The following is a 13,682-nucleotide window of genomic DNA, read 5'->3' on the forward strand; positions in this document are numbered from 1 at the left end:
TATTGGTGTGAATGATTGATGTGTAGGACTGAGGGCCTACCGCGAACCACGTTCGACTTGTTACCTCTCTGTCGCACTTGTAAATTGGTACGTAAGTGTGACGGGGAGGCAACACGTCGAACGTGGTTCGCGGTAAGGTAGGATCTTAATGACGTTTTAGGGTAAAAGCGAGTATAAAACAAGCCGACCTAAAGCTTGAACGTAATTTTGATGAAGTGTGAAAATTAGTTAAATGCCATCAGGCGATGACGATGACAATGGCATTTAAAAGACGACAAATGGCGTTTAAGCCAACCAGCAGCATCATGGTCATGCGTCACTTTCGCACTTACATACTTGTTAGAACGTGACAGGCATGGTGACAAATGATAAAGAGCCGACCATCTTAGCCCTACAGCAGCATCATGGTCACATTTTTATCACCTGTCATGTCATGCGTCACTTTCGCACTTACATACTTGTTAGAACGTGAAAGGCATGGTGACAAATGATAAAGAGCCGACCATCTTAGCCCTACAGCAGCATCATGGTCACATTTTTATCACCTGTCATGTCATGCGTCACTTTCGCACTTACATACTTGTTAGAACGTGACAGGCATGGTGACAAATGATAAAGAGCCGACCATCTTAGCCCTACAGCAGCATCATGGTCACATTTTTATCACCTGTCATGTCATGCGTCACTTTCGCACTTACATACTTGTTAGAACGTGACAGGCATGGTGAGAAATGATAAAGAGCCGACCATCTTAGCCCTACAGCAGCATCATGGTCACATTTTTATCACCTGTCATGTCATGCGTCACTTTCGCACTTACATACTAGTTATAACGTGACAGGCATGGTGACAAATGATAAAGAGCCGACCATCTTAGCCCTACAGCAGCATCATGGTCACATTTTTATCACCTGTCATGTCATGCGTCACTTTCGCACTTACATACTTGTTAGAACGTGACAGGCATGGTGACAAATAAAGAGCCGACCATATTAGCCCTATTGTTCTCTGGTACCGCCTGAAGAAGCCATTGCAGCCCTCGCAGGTGATGAGTCGGTAGTATACTCCAGATATTGGTGTGTATGAGGAGTATTATCATCGACGTTTAGGGGTGAATTAAATGACGTGTTAGGGTGAATCAAGGGGCAATTTTACCTCAAAATATGCATTTATATTAAGAGGCTGTCAATACCTAAAGCGCGCACACTGTCTATTTGTATCGGAGTAAATGAGATAGCACTGTCGCATGTTACTGGGCCTGGGCAAGGGAATAATAAGAAAAATATTTAAATAAAAAAAGTGGATTATTAGTGTAATATTTAACTCGACCACGGTTTAGATATAAATGTTTTGAAATTGTGATTTTAATTGCAGACCCATAAGTCAAAACAATAAAGACATAAAACCGTTTAATTGTGATTTTAAGACCAATCTTTGCAATTATTTTCTATCGAGCCGATTTCGTTCAATCGTGTATCGAGTACAACCACGGTCTTTGAAATATAATTAATATGAACATATATTTTTCTTACTTGACTAAAACGAATAGTCTTTCTTAAAAAACTGTTTAAGTAACATCAATTTCAAGGACATTGGGTGTTGACAGCCTCTTAAGTTTTAGGGTGAAAGACTGAAAGCATATATAAATGATCCGTGATGGTTTAATGATTGCTGTTTAGAAGTGACTTAATGAGGTTTTAGGGTAAACGTACGTATAAATGACCCCTGATCACGTGATGACAAAACAATGACTTAATTGGTGTGAATGTTTGATGTATAGGAGTGATCTAAATGACGTGTTTGTGACTTGTGATTATTTGATGACAAAAATGATGTATAGATGTGATTGATAAGTTCAGAATAAGTTAAAATGACGTTTTAGGGTAAAAGCACGTATAAATGAAGCCGACCTGTGCTCTGGGACCGCCTGAAGAAGCCTTTGCAGCCCTCGCAGGTGATGACTCCGTAGTGGACTCCTGATGACTTGTCCCCGCAGACCTTACAGGGGATGATTTCGATTTGGGCTGCAACAACAGAAAGATGTATATTAGACATTTTGTACAAGAATCTGTGGTACAGGGTTTAATTAGGTTTTTAAAGAGGAAAGTGGAGGACCCGCGCGAAATCACTTTTTCACACCAACGTAGTCCTCATTTTCCTCTCTGATGAAAATATGATATATGATACGATACCTAAAACGGCCATATGACGAATTCGAATAGAGTCTTATAAATCGGCATTGCCGTATGCGGGATGAGGGTTCAATGACCGAGCTCCGACCTTGCGGGTCGATGACCTCCCGGTACACGCTGCTACAAAATACTACGTATGGAATTAAGCTGATATAATACACAAAAATTACAGTTAATGCCCTAATTTATCGATTCAGTTCTGTCATTTTAGTATGTCAGCTTAGGTAGATTATCATAACTAAATAGCTGTGTAAGTTTTGATACCTACAAGTAATTAAGCATTTTAAACTAATCATTTAACACAGACTCACCTACTAAAATAAGTTTGTATAATGTATGAGTAGGTATGACACAACATTGTTAGCTTTATATTGGAGCGCACTATTCGCCAACAAACTGTCCACAGTTTGACGAAAAAATATGTATACCTACCACTTAAGTTTTCTCTTGAAATAAATAAAAATAAAAATAAAATAAATAAATAATCACTATAGTGCCAAATTGGTACAAAGATAAAGATATTTTATTATTCAAGTGGCATATTACAATGCGCTTATGAACGTCAAATAAAGCTACACCGGCTCTAACCCTACACCTCTGACCCGAGAAGATTTAAATCCCTATTGTAGGAGGGTATCCCAATATGGGACCGGCAAAATATAGTAAATTAATTATTAACAAGCAGAAACGTATGCAAACGAATGCTATTAAGCTTAGAATACATTTAAAAAATGAAAAATTACTGTATTGGGTGAGACTTGAACTCACGGCCTCTGGATCGATACTCCAACGCTCTGCCGAGACACCAAACAGGAGACAGCTTTAAATTTATTCCAAGCTTAAAATATAGTAAATTAGCCACTCGAATCTTACATATTATATAGGTATTTTCAGAAATAAGATACATAAATGAAGCACGTACAACACGGGTCTAATTGCGGCCTTAATTTTAGGACAAGACGAGGTTTAGCTTAACTGTTATGTTGTTTAATTTACTTATAAATAAATAACATAAATAATTAATGTTAACAAATGTAACAATAACATTAAGGTATAGTTTGTGGTCCTTTGCCTTACACGGTTTTTATTTTTATGCAGATTTTTCCAAAATGTCAACTTTGTAACTATGATTTGCTTGACGACCGATCTGGCCTAGTGGGTAGTGACCCTGCCTATGAAGCCGATGGTTCCGGGTTCAAATCCTGGTACGGGCATTTATTCGTGTGATGAGCATGGATATTTGTTCCTGAGTCATGGGTGTTTTCTATGTATTTAAGTATTTATAAATATTTATATTATATATATATCGTTGTCTAAGTACCCTCAACACAAGCCTTATTGTGCTTACTGTGGGACTTAGTCAATGTGTGTAATAATGTCCTATAATATTTATTTATTTATTATTATTTATTATTTGCAGACATCGAATTTTTGGGGGCAAAATTAAATGACAAAGTAGGGAGTTCCTACATCGATAAACCCAATTATCTATGCTTTTACAATACAATAAAATATCAGACGGGATGAGCTGAAAGCCCGCCCACCAGCGGGTCTTACGTATGATTATGAATGGTGTGCTTTCTTGCCCGTCGTGTGCACGGGGCTTCGCAAATAAAATCGACTACGCGAACCACATGCTCACACGAACACATTCAACGGAGCTGAAACAGTTGCCGTTGTCGAAACCGGCCGGGAGAGTATGTACAATACAAACACTTAATACTTCTATAGTAATCTAAATTGTATATTTTCTTATTTAATGCACGTTAATTATTAGCTGTAATGTTTTGAAAAGATGTGTCTCGCCGGTCCATATTGGGATACCCTCCTCCAATTGAGCGGGGATTTACATCTTCTCGGGTCACAGGCGTAGGGTTAGAGCCGGTGTAGCTTTTGACGTTCATAAGCGCACTGTAATATGCCTACTTGAATAATAAATTGCACACCTTAATAAAAAAAGAAACACAGGCAGAGATAAAAAAACAGGCGGTCTACCATGAACCTTTCTTTTTATACTACGTCGGTGGCAAACAAGCATACGGCCTGCCTGATGGTAAGCAGTCTCCGTAGCCTATGTACGCCTGCAACTCCAGAGGAGTTACATGCGCGTTGCCGACCCTAAACCCGCCCCCCCTCGTTGAGCTGAACCTAATCTGTCGTTTCAATCTGCCCCCAAAAATCCGATGTCTAATGATTAGCAAATCTTAAAAGACAATGTCGAGCCGAAAAAATGTCCAGCTAAGTTGAAATAAAATGGCGGCCACGAACAATAGTGTCGCAACGTTAATTGTCAACTGTCATTTAATTATTGTGATAGAGGATGTATATCCTGCCGTTTCGACAGCTTTTGTTGGACAGGAAGTGGATTTTGTAATAGATATACCTATAGAAATCCTTAATTTTGAGAACCATTGTCAAAATGAGACTCAGACGGACCGACATACGGACATGGTAAAAAGGCTGCCTTTCTAGCAATAACATTGGTTCTATTCTCCGCTCCGCTTGATTTCAAGTTGTACAGTCAGCATCAAAAGTAGCGGATCAAATAGCGCTTCATAAGTGTAGATACTTATGAAGCGCTATTTGATCCGCATTCTGTAACAGCTTAACAAAAAGTGATGTGTTTAATATAGAACAACTAAGACTGTAAAACATATACTTTGGAATGTGAATTTTAGAAATTTGGAAAAGTTACCTGGGATGTCAGATACTTTTGGCGCGTTGTTTCATCCGCTACTATTGATGCTGACTGTACAACCAATAATATTGGTTGATTCCCGCCCCCAGCTCGTACAGTCAGCCTCAATAGTATCGGATGAAACAACGCACCAAAAGTATCTGATATTCCGGATAACTTTTCCAAATATAGATAAATCTTTAAAATTTACTTTAAAGAGTATATATTTTACCATCTTAATTGTTCTACATAAACCTTCACATTTTGTTAAGCTGTTACAGAATTGTAGATACTTTTGACACCTTGTTTGATCCGCTGCATTTGATGCGTGTACCCATGAATTTTACGATGCAGGTACGAAATATCATTTTCATAATTACCAGTCGCTTTTCGGTGATGGAAAACATCTTGAGGAAACCGGACTAGTCCCAATAAAGACTAGTTTACCCTGAGTTGGAAGGTCAGACGGCAGACGCTTCCGTAGAAAGTAGTGCCTACGCCAATTCTTGGGATAAGTTGCCGGGACAACGCTACGTAATATGTCTGTTTGAATTTTTTTTTTTTTTGAATTTTGAATATTTTTTAACCTTTCATCCTCCAGTTTGCAAAAGGCGGGACATTTTCTTGCTCATGCACTGCCTGGCATCGTAGTTCAGAGTCAAAAAACTGTTCCTCATCATTGGTCATTGGATCTAAAATCCTCTTACATACTAGTCTTTAAACGCGCACCAGCCGAGGATTTTAGATCCAATGACCAATGATGAGGAACAGTTTTTTGACTCTGAACCACGATGCCAGGCAGTGCATGAGCAAGAAAATGTCCCGCCTTTTATAAGTACATATAACCAAATAGCTTATAATCGAAATCCTTGTCACCAAAATATAGCGCTTATCGTATTAATTTGAGTTTAATGTTTTCGCTCATTTGAGGAGACACGTGTAAAGATCGATTTTAAATTGACTTGAGACATTTGCAAGAACCCTTTATAATTTGTATTTATTATTTATATATATTTATTTATATTATAATTAGGACCAAATCTTAAAACCTAGATCTAAAAATAAATAAAAATAGACTTAAAATAAAATAAAACTATCCCCCTGCGGCATGGTGCCGTAGATGCTAGCAGCATTTCCTCGCTGTATCGCAAGACTAATTCTTTGAGCGAGGAAGCTGCCAGCTCTGCGGTCACCGGTGACCTCTCTAATCCTTTTCGAAAGTTCCTTAAAAAGGTTATAATTATTTATATTTTTAATCAACTTCCTAAAAGGATTCAGTTATTGTATTGTACTGTATACGGACTCAAAAAACACGTCGACAGGTTTTTTTACTGCGGTATATTTTTGAAATTAAAAGCGGCCTAGTGCGAGTCGGACTCGCCCATGAAGGGCTCCGTACCATTTATGACGTATTAAAAACAAGTACTTACTAGATCTCGTTCAAACCAATATTCGGTGGAAGTTTGCATGGTAATGTACATCATATATTTTTTTTAGTTTTATCATTCTCTTATTTTAGAAGTTACAGGTGGGGGGGGGGGACACACATTTTACCACTTTGGAAGCGTCTCTCGCAGAAATTATTCAGTTTAGAAAAAAATTATATTAGATACCTCAATATCATTTTTTAAGACCTATCCATAAATAAATACCCCACACGTATGGGTTCTAAGTATGGGGAACCCCCAAAAAAAAATTTTTTTTTTTCGAGTTTTGTGTGAAAATCTTAATGCGGTTCACAGAATACATCTACTTACTAAGTTTCAACAGTACAGTTCTTATATTTTCGGAAAAAAAGTGTCTGTGACATAAACGGACAGACAGACAGGCATGACAAATCCATAAGGGTTCCGTTTTTTGCCATTTGGCTACGGAACCCTAAAAAATATCATTTGTGTATCAAAGCTGATAGCGAATATATTGAAAATTTGAAGATAATGGTGTCCACGGAAGACCAGCGCAGCATATATCTGCTAGAGTGTGGTGGATGGCTCCCCCTTTTAAAAATAGTTACTTATAAAAATATGTACATAATTTGGCAGCGCCAGCAGTCTCCTTGCCACAGTCGCGGACAGGGTAGATGGCGCTTTTTTATTTACTTATTAAAAACTGACCGGCGATTGGCTCTAGTCACACCTGATGGAAAGTGAAGACAGGGCCTAAGATGGAGCTCACCGGTTCAGTAGTAGCCTATTCACTCTTGCTTTAAAGAGACCGAGGTCATATTTATCAGGGAATATAGATGGCGGGAGCGCATTCCATTCTTAAACTGCTTTCTGGCAGTACTGGAGCAGCCTACATGCCCATAGTAGTCAATCTAGTGTACTACATTATAAAATAAAATAGTTATTAATATAGGTTTAGTATATTATGTAATAAGTTACTAATATAATGTAATATAATATAATATGGAAATTCTGAAATTTATTTTATTTTTTTTATTTTTTTTTTATTTTTTTTATTTCCACACTTACAACTATCTTTACAGGTACTAAACCTAAGGCAATAGTGTAACTATTAACAAAAAATTTTTTTAACTTATGGCGCATATAACATAATGTGAACAATGTAGACTTTGTGAATTCAGTCAGTGAACACCAAAACAAATCAATGCTCTCGGCTACTAGGTTAAGGGTCCGCACAGCGCACGTCAACGGCGCCTTCGTTAGCAGGTTGGTGCGCCCGCGCCGCTCGGCCAGCAGCCGCGGTCGGCGCCGCCGCCACACGTACCTGTCGGGCACGTACAGGCTGACACAGCTCAACACTTGACTGTTGTAGGCTTTACCCCTTAGCAACCGAAACAAGTATGTCGCCAAACTCAGCTCTCTGCGCACCTGCAACTCGTTGTAACCCACCATGCCCAGGACAAACAACGTGGGATACATAAGAGGGTAAAAAGGATATACTCCATATTGCCGTAAATACAAAAAACGAATAAATTTATTTTGTATGCGTTCGACCATTAACTGGTACTTCGCCTCATGCGGAGCCCAAATGACTGCGTTACATTCGAGGCTGCTGCGGACGAGAGCATTATATAAGGCCGCAACTGCTCCAATGTTCGTAAAACTATGAGATCGACGCAGTACAAAACCAAGCATCCTGTAAGCTTTTTTACAAATATTTTTAATGTGATCACGAAATCTCAAATCAGATGTAAATTTTAAACCTAGATCTTTCACTTCTGTCACTCTTTTTAAATTTTCGGCGTGGATATAGTAGTCCTGATAGATAGGCTTGTGCGCACGAGAAAAAGTAATAGTCACACACTTGGATGAGTTAAAATATAACTTGTTACTTTCACTCCATAAAACTACACTGTCTATATCGCTCTGGAATCTGGCGCAATCTGCAGCGTTGTTTATGGGTAAAAATAATTTCAAATCATCCGCAAACAGTAAGCATCCTGCATGTCTGATAATCTGGGGCAAGTCATTTACCATAATAATAAATTCTAAAGGGCCAAGATTACTTCCTTGACTTACTCCAGACCTCACAAAATATGGATCCGACCTGTACCCCGCGTACTCTACATACTGACGCCTGTCAGTCATGTAACTCGCAAAGAATTTTAATAAATGAGGAGTCAAGCCGACGCCAGCTAACTTCCGTAGCAGGATGTCGTTATCGACGACGTCAAACGCTTTTCGAAAGTCAAAATAGGCGGCGTCAACCTGCCCCCCGCTGTCCACCACTGGCATAACCTGGGACACGTAGCTGAGCAAGTTACTAGTTGTACTACAACCCGGCCGAAACCCGTGTTGCGCGTCTGAAAGCTGGCTCTGTAACTGCTTATAAATAATATTTTGTAGCGCTGACTCAAAAGCTTTAGCGGGCGTGGACAACACTGCAACCGGCCTATATCCATCAAATAAATGTTTATATGGTTTTTTTTTTTTTTATACTACGTCCATAGCCTATGTACGCCTGCAACTCCAGAGGAGTCTCATGCGCGTTGCCGACCCTAAACCCGCCCCCCCCTCATTGAGCTCTGGCAACCTTACTCACCGGCAGGAACACAACACTATGAGTAGGGTCTAGTGTTATTTGGCTGTTGTTTTCTGTAAGGTGGAGGTACTTCCCCAGTTGGGCTCTGCTCTAGATCTGGAATGACATCCACTGGCTGTGCCCTACCACACAAAGCGAGATTATTTTTCTATCGTGTCGGAACAGAGGCCAAGATCCTTTTTAGGTCACTGAGCTATAAATACTTGTATTGAAGTAAATATTTTCCTATTGACAATTTAATGGTTAAATTGTAATGATAAAATTATAATATATCATTTGGATTGTGACGAAATAATGACAAAATGTTAAATGTCAATCTTATCGTGTCGGTTAAAAATAAACACTCAAAATTAGATAATCTTAGTCATAATTTGTTTAGTATGTATGCATTGCGTAATGGTAATTAAAATAATGATGACGGATATAATAAAATTACTCTTGAGTCATTATTTTGTGTATACAAATATTTTTAGGATTTTGCAGAAAAAATTGTCAAGGATGAATCAATTTATGCTGTTCAAGTAATTTTTAAGGTAAAAATAATTCAAAAATACATTAAAAATGCGTAGGAAATCTAAGGTTTTTCTGTCTGTCTGCGGTTAAGTCCATATGTGGTAATATTTTTTTCGATGAATATGTTTGCTGATTTATTGCACAATACTTAGGTACCTAACTAGTATATTATAATTATAAAATAAAAAAAAAAAAAATAAGTATTAAAAAAAAAGATTTTTCCCTAGTTATTAATACAAAATTATTATCTTCGGTTACCGCGATATTTATTCATGAAATAAAGCGATATAGTTCGTTATTTTTAGCATTAGATGGCTTACCTTCTTTCTAATCTTAAAATATAAACGGACAGACAGACGGACACGACGAATCTATAAGGGTTCCGTTTTTTGCCATTTGGCTAACTAAAAACCCTAAAAAGGGACTTTAGACGGATTTTACTGCGTATAATGAATTTAAAATACATCCCTATTTCCCGACGTTTCGGACCATTTCCAGCGCTATTGGTCACGTGGTTAAAAAACAAAAAAAAAAGAAATAATTTAACTTGTGTTTAGTTGTTATAAAAACTACTTACTTTAAAATAATGACAGCTAGTTAATGGTTAATGATTATTTTCTTTAATGGTTTTAATTCGTATTAAAAAATACCTATACAATCGTACATTTTCCCTACTGCACCGGTGCAAGCGAGACAGCGCAACGACCGTTGCACCAGCTGATCGTGACGTCACGGGTCGACGGCCGCGCTCGAAAAATGCGCTGTGACGTCACACACAACGGAATTTAGGATTAGGGCTGACCTGCTTTATTTATTTTCTTACGTTATTGTTTTTGTAGAATCAAAGTATTTTTTATTTGTTTTTAGAGTTAAGTTTTTGTTGTTATTATGGAATAAATTGTTTAATTTAGAGTATTATTTTATATATTTTGTGTTAAAATTGTAAACATAGAACATAAAATCATTTCAAGTACTTAATTTAGGTAGTTATTCATTTATAGGAGAGTTAATGACAAAACATGTGCCTACTGATACTCTTAAATTTAAGACTAAAGTGTCTAAACATTACTTTTATTTCTACTTTCCGTAAATTAAAAAAAATATCAACACACAACGTCAGCAGGTCAACGCCCCAGTCGAGCCCTCGCAGCCCAAGGCTCTAGTTCCGAATTTGAATTCTAATCTAACGGCTTGCGTACGTCACGGGTGAATGACCGCGAATGTCCGAACTCAACCCTGCTTCTATTGCGGTTAAAACGGAAGTCCTCCAACTCTATCTCAACGGGATAAAGCCGGAATTCGAATGCACTATTTTTTGTCAAGTGCAATTTTATTTTTGCTGATTGGCTAGAGTTAGCTTGCGGGCGCATTAGCGGTACAAGGAAGCTATTACAAAGATTTTAAGATGATTTTTGATTAGCAAACATTTTTCAGAACTGCTTTTGTATATTTGGTTGTTAGAAAAGCATTCGGAATTTGAATTTGAATTGACTCTTCATAATCAAATCGAATAGTTTCTGTGGTTTGGTGTACAAGAAAGAAAAATGTAGGGTAAAATCCCTGATAACGGTATAAGTGTGCTATTTTTTTGTCTACATAAAATAATTGAAACATATTTTTTGTTATTTGGATGATTCCTTTTTAATGTGTCAGGTACCATCAATGTCAATTAAAAAATATAAACTTTTAGCGCCATATAAAAATTTTATAAGCATACTTACAGAAAAAAGAGAAGACATAGACTCTCTAAGAAAACATCTATAAAACTTATAGACTATTTTTATATCGTCGTTCAGTTTATATTGAAGTTGTTTACAATTTTCATCGACTTATATATAGTCTTGGCACCCGCTGGATATTACATAAAGAGGTGAGTGACCTGCAATGTAAGTACATATTTTCATTGTTACATTGATGACTCGATTGTTTTTTAATTACATTTTGTGAGTCAATGTTTGATTTAAAATGCAATTTATGAAGAAGGAAATATAATTATGGTTTTATATGTTATTTGCAAATGAACAATACGCTGTTTCAAGTAAAAAAAAACAACAAATACAATAAGTATTTTAATAAATCACTTAATTTGAATAGGGAATGCAATCTTGGGCCAAGATTGACCATTCAAGATCTTGGAGTCTCTTTTCGGAATCAAGATTGGTCAGTTCAAGATCTTGTCAAGATTCGGGTCAAGATCTTGGTCTCGAATCAAGATTATCGGGATTATTCCAGATTGAGCAGAATAATTAAAAAAGGCGTTATTTTTGAGTCAAATTCTGTAAATTGAGAGTAACCAGTATTTTTGGATTATTTTATATAATTGAGTATACTTTTCAAAGTAAACAACTTTCCATGAACACAATAATCAACGTTTATTTCAAAAATTAACAAGAAACAATCAAGATTTTAGTGACTATAATAATAAATGCAATACATTATTGCATTTATTTTATTTTAATCATTAAAATGTTGATTGTTTCTTGCCAACAATGCAATGAGATCATAATTTATTATTTAGTCGCAAAGTTGTCAAATTGCGACTAAATAATAAACAAATTCGGCGCACCGCGCGATTGTAGAACGTGATTGGTCGATTCATTCCTCGTCCCGCGACCCCACGCCTCACACACACACACCCCGCTCCGTTGCTAGTCGCCAGTCAGACGGTCGGCCGAGCGCGGCGCGGCGCGTGAGACGGCTCAGGCGAGCCGCGAGACAGTTCGCGCGTTGCCGCGCAGGTATGAACACGTATGACGTTTCACGCGCGATCTGTCTGAAAATCTTGTTACAATCTTGGTCTATTTTGCCAAGATCGCGAAAGGGATTTCAAAATTCAAGATTGATGGCCTTCAAGATTGAATCTTGGAAAATCACTCAAGATCTTGGTGGAATCTTGATCTTGCAAGATCAAGATTGCATTCCCTAAATTTGAACAATATGTATATATTTTTTAAAAATTATTTTTATTATTGTAAGACATTATAATATGTATCTTGCATTTTTGTTAGCTCAGTTAATAATTACTTAAATAGTTAGAATACTGCCTTACACTATTAAAAAATAAAATCTAACTTTACCTACTCAAATAAACTTTGAAGCAAGCAACCGTTATGTCAACTCACATGTTTTACTAATAAAAAACCTACACCTATATTTAAATTCTATGCACTTACGTCATTTCAGAAGTGATATTAGTTAATTATTTTAAATTTAGAAGCCAACGTTCAAAGTGTTGCAACGGCCCACAAGGCCGGGCGTTAGCACCTCCCCAACGCCATAAATATCTAAACATTTTGATACCTTATTCCTTTGAGATAAAGATCAAAAGTGCTTACATATTCGTGTCTAACGAATACAATAATATAATAAATACCACACTGTCATCCAAGGATGCGTATAACGATATAGCCGGAGTCATGACATTTAATACATTAGGTAAGTAATGATGAACGCTTTACAAACTTCTACGTTAAGTAAAAACCCTGTCCAAAAGTTTAAAAGAGCTTTAATAAAGGTATACAATACAATACAAATCCTCTTTATTGCACAACCTCTGAAAAAATGTACATGGAAACACATATAATAATGAAGATAGAGGTAAACAACAGGCGGCCTTATCGCATAAAAGGTAAGGTAGGTTGAGATATAAAAAAGTTATAATATCTCAAAAAGTAACGTTTACCAGAGTGTACTTTAAAATTGATGTAATAAAATGACAAGTTTAAATTATGTAACTTTATCTATACCTATAAGAATTCGCCTAAAACTTGAAAAAAAATTGACCATGTCTTAAGGCGTTAATTTGGATTATTTTTTTGTTTAATTGTGCAATAAAGTTTAAATAAATAAATAAATGCCTTTTAGGTACTGATAAATAAGTAAAAAAACTATAACTTAAGCACTTATACTCGCAGAAGCATTTTCTGTGAAAGATTTAAGCATAAACATCCTCAATATCCCTAAATAAAATCCAGATAAAATATAAGATCAACTTGGAGACTACCCCAAGTCAAGATTCGTCATTAGTCATGACATAATCTCGGTCATAAGACAATGACCTAATATCAATGGTATCGCCGGAATCAACCAGCAATGACGCAGAAGGTCATTGACCTTGATAATGTTTTGGCAATAAACATCACACGTTGAAGTTGAAACCTTGTCGCGCGGTTTTAGAGGAATTCCGTCGAATACTCCGTTATATAATGGTCCTGTTTATATAACAGTGTGAGATTGTGAACTCTCTGAGGTGTGTATGTGTTAAAAAATGAGAGTTTATTATTGAAAGGTGA

The 13,682-nt window shown here is 36.8% G+C and overlaps 1 protein-coding gene across 8 annotated transcripts in view; it reads right to left on the reverse strand.

Moving 5' to 3' along the window:
* Positions 1–13,682, reverse strand: part of LOC133532155 (probable nuclear hormone receptor HR3) — a 194,558-nt gene that overhangs the window by 22,806 nt on the left and 158,070 nt on the right. For all 8 annotated transcript variants that reach the window (XM_061870695.1, XM_061870689.1, XM_061870696.1 and 5 more), the window contains one exon: positions 1,911–2,024. In XM_061870695.1, the coding sequence (XP_061726679.1) occupies positions 1,911–2,024 (114 nt within the window). The remainder of the gene's footprint in view (positions 1–1,910; positions 2,025–13,682) is intronic.

The sequence above is a fragment of the Cydia pomonella genome, chromosome 26 (genome assembly GCF_033807575.1).
Source record: "Cydia pomonella isolate Wapato2018A chromosome 26, ilCydPomo1, whole genome shotgun sequence".
NCBI classification, from domain to species: domain Eukaryota; kingdom Metazoa; phylum Arthropoda; class Insecta; order Lepidoptera; family Tortricidae; genus Cydia; species Cydia pomonella.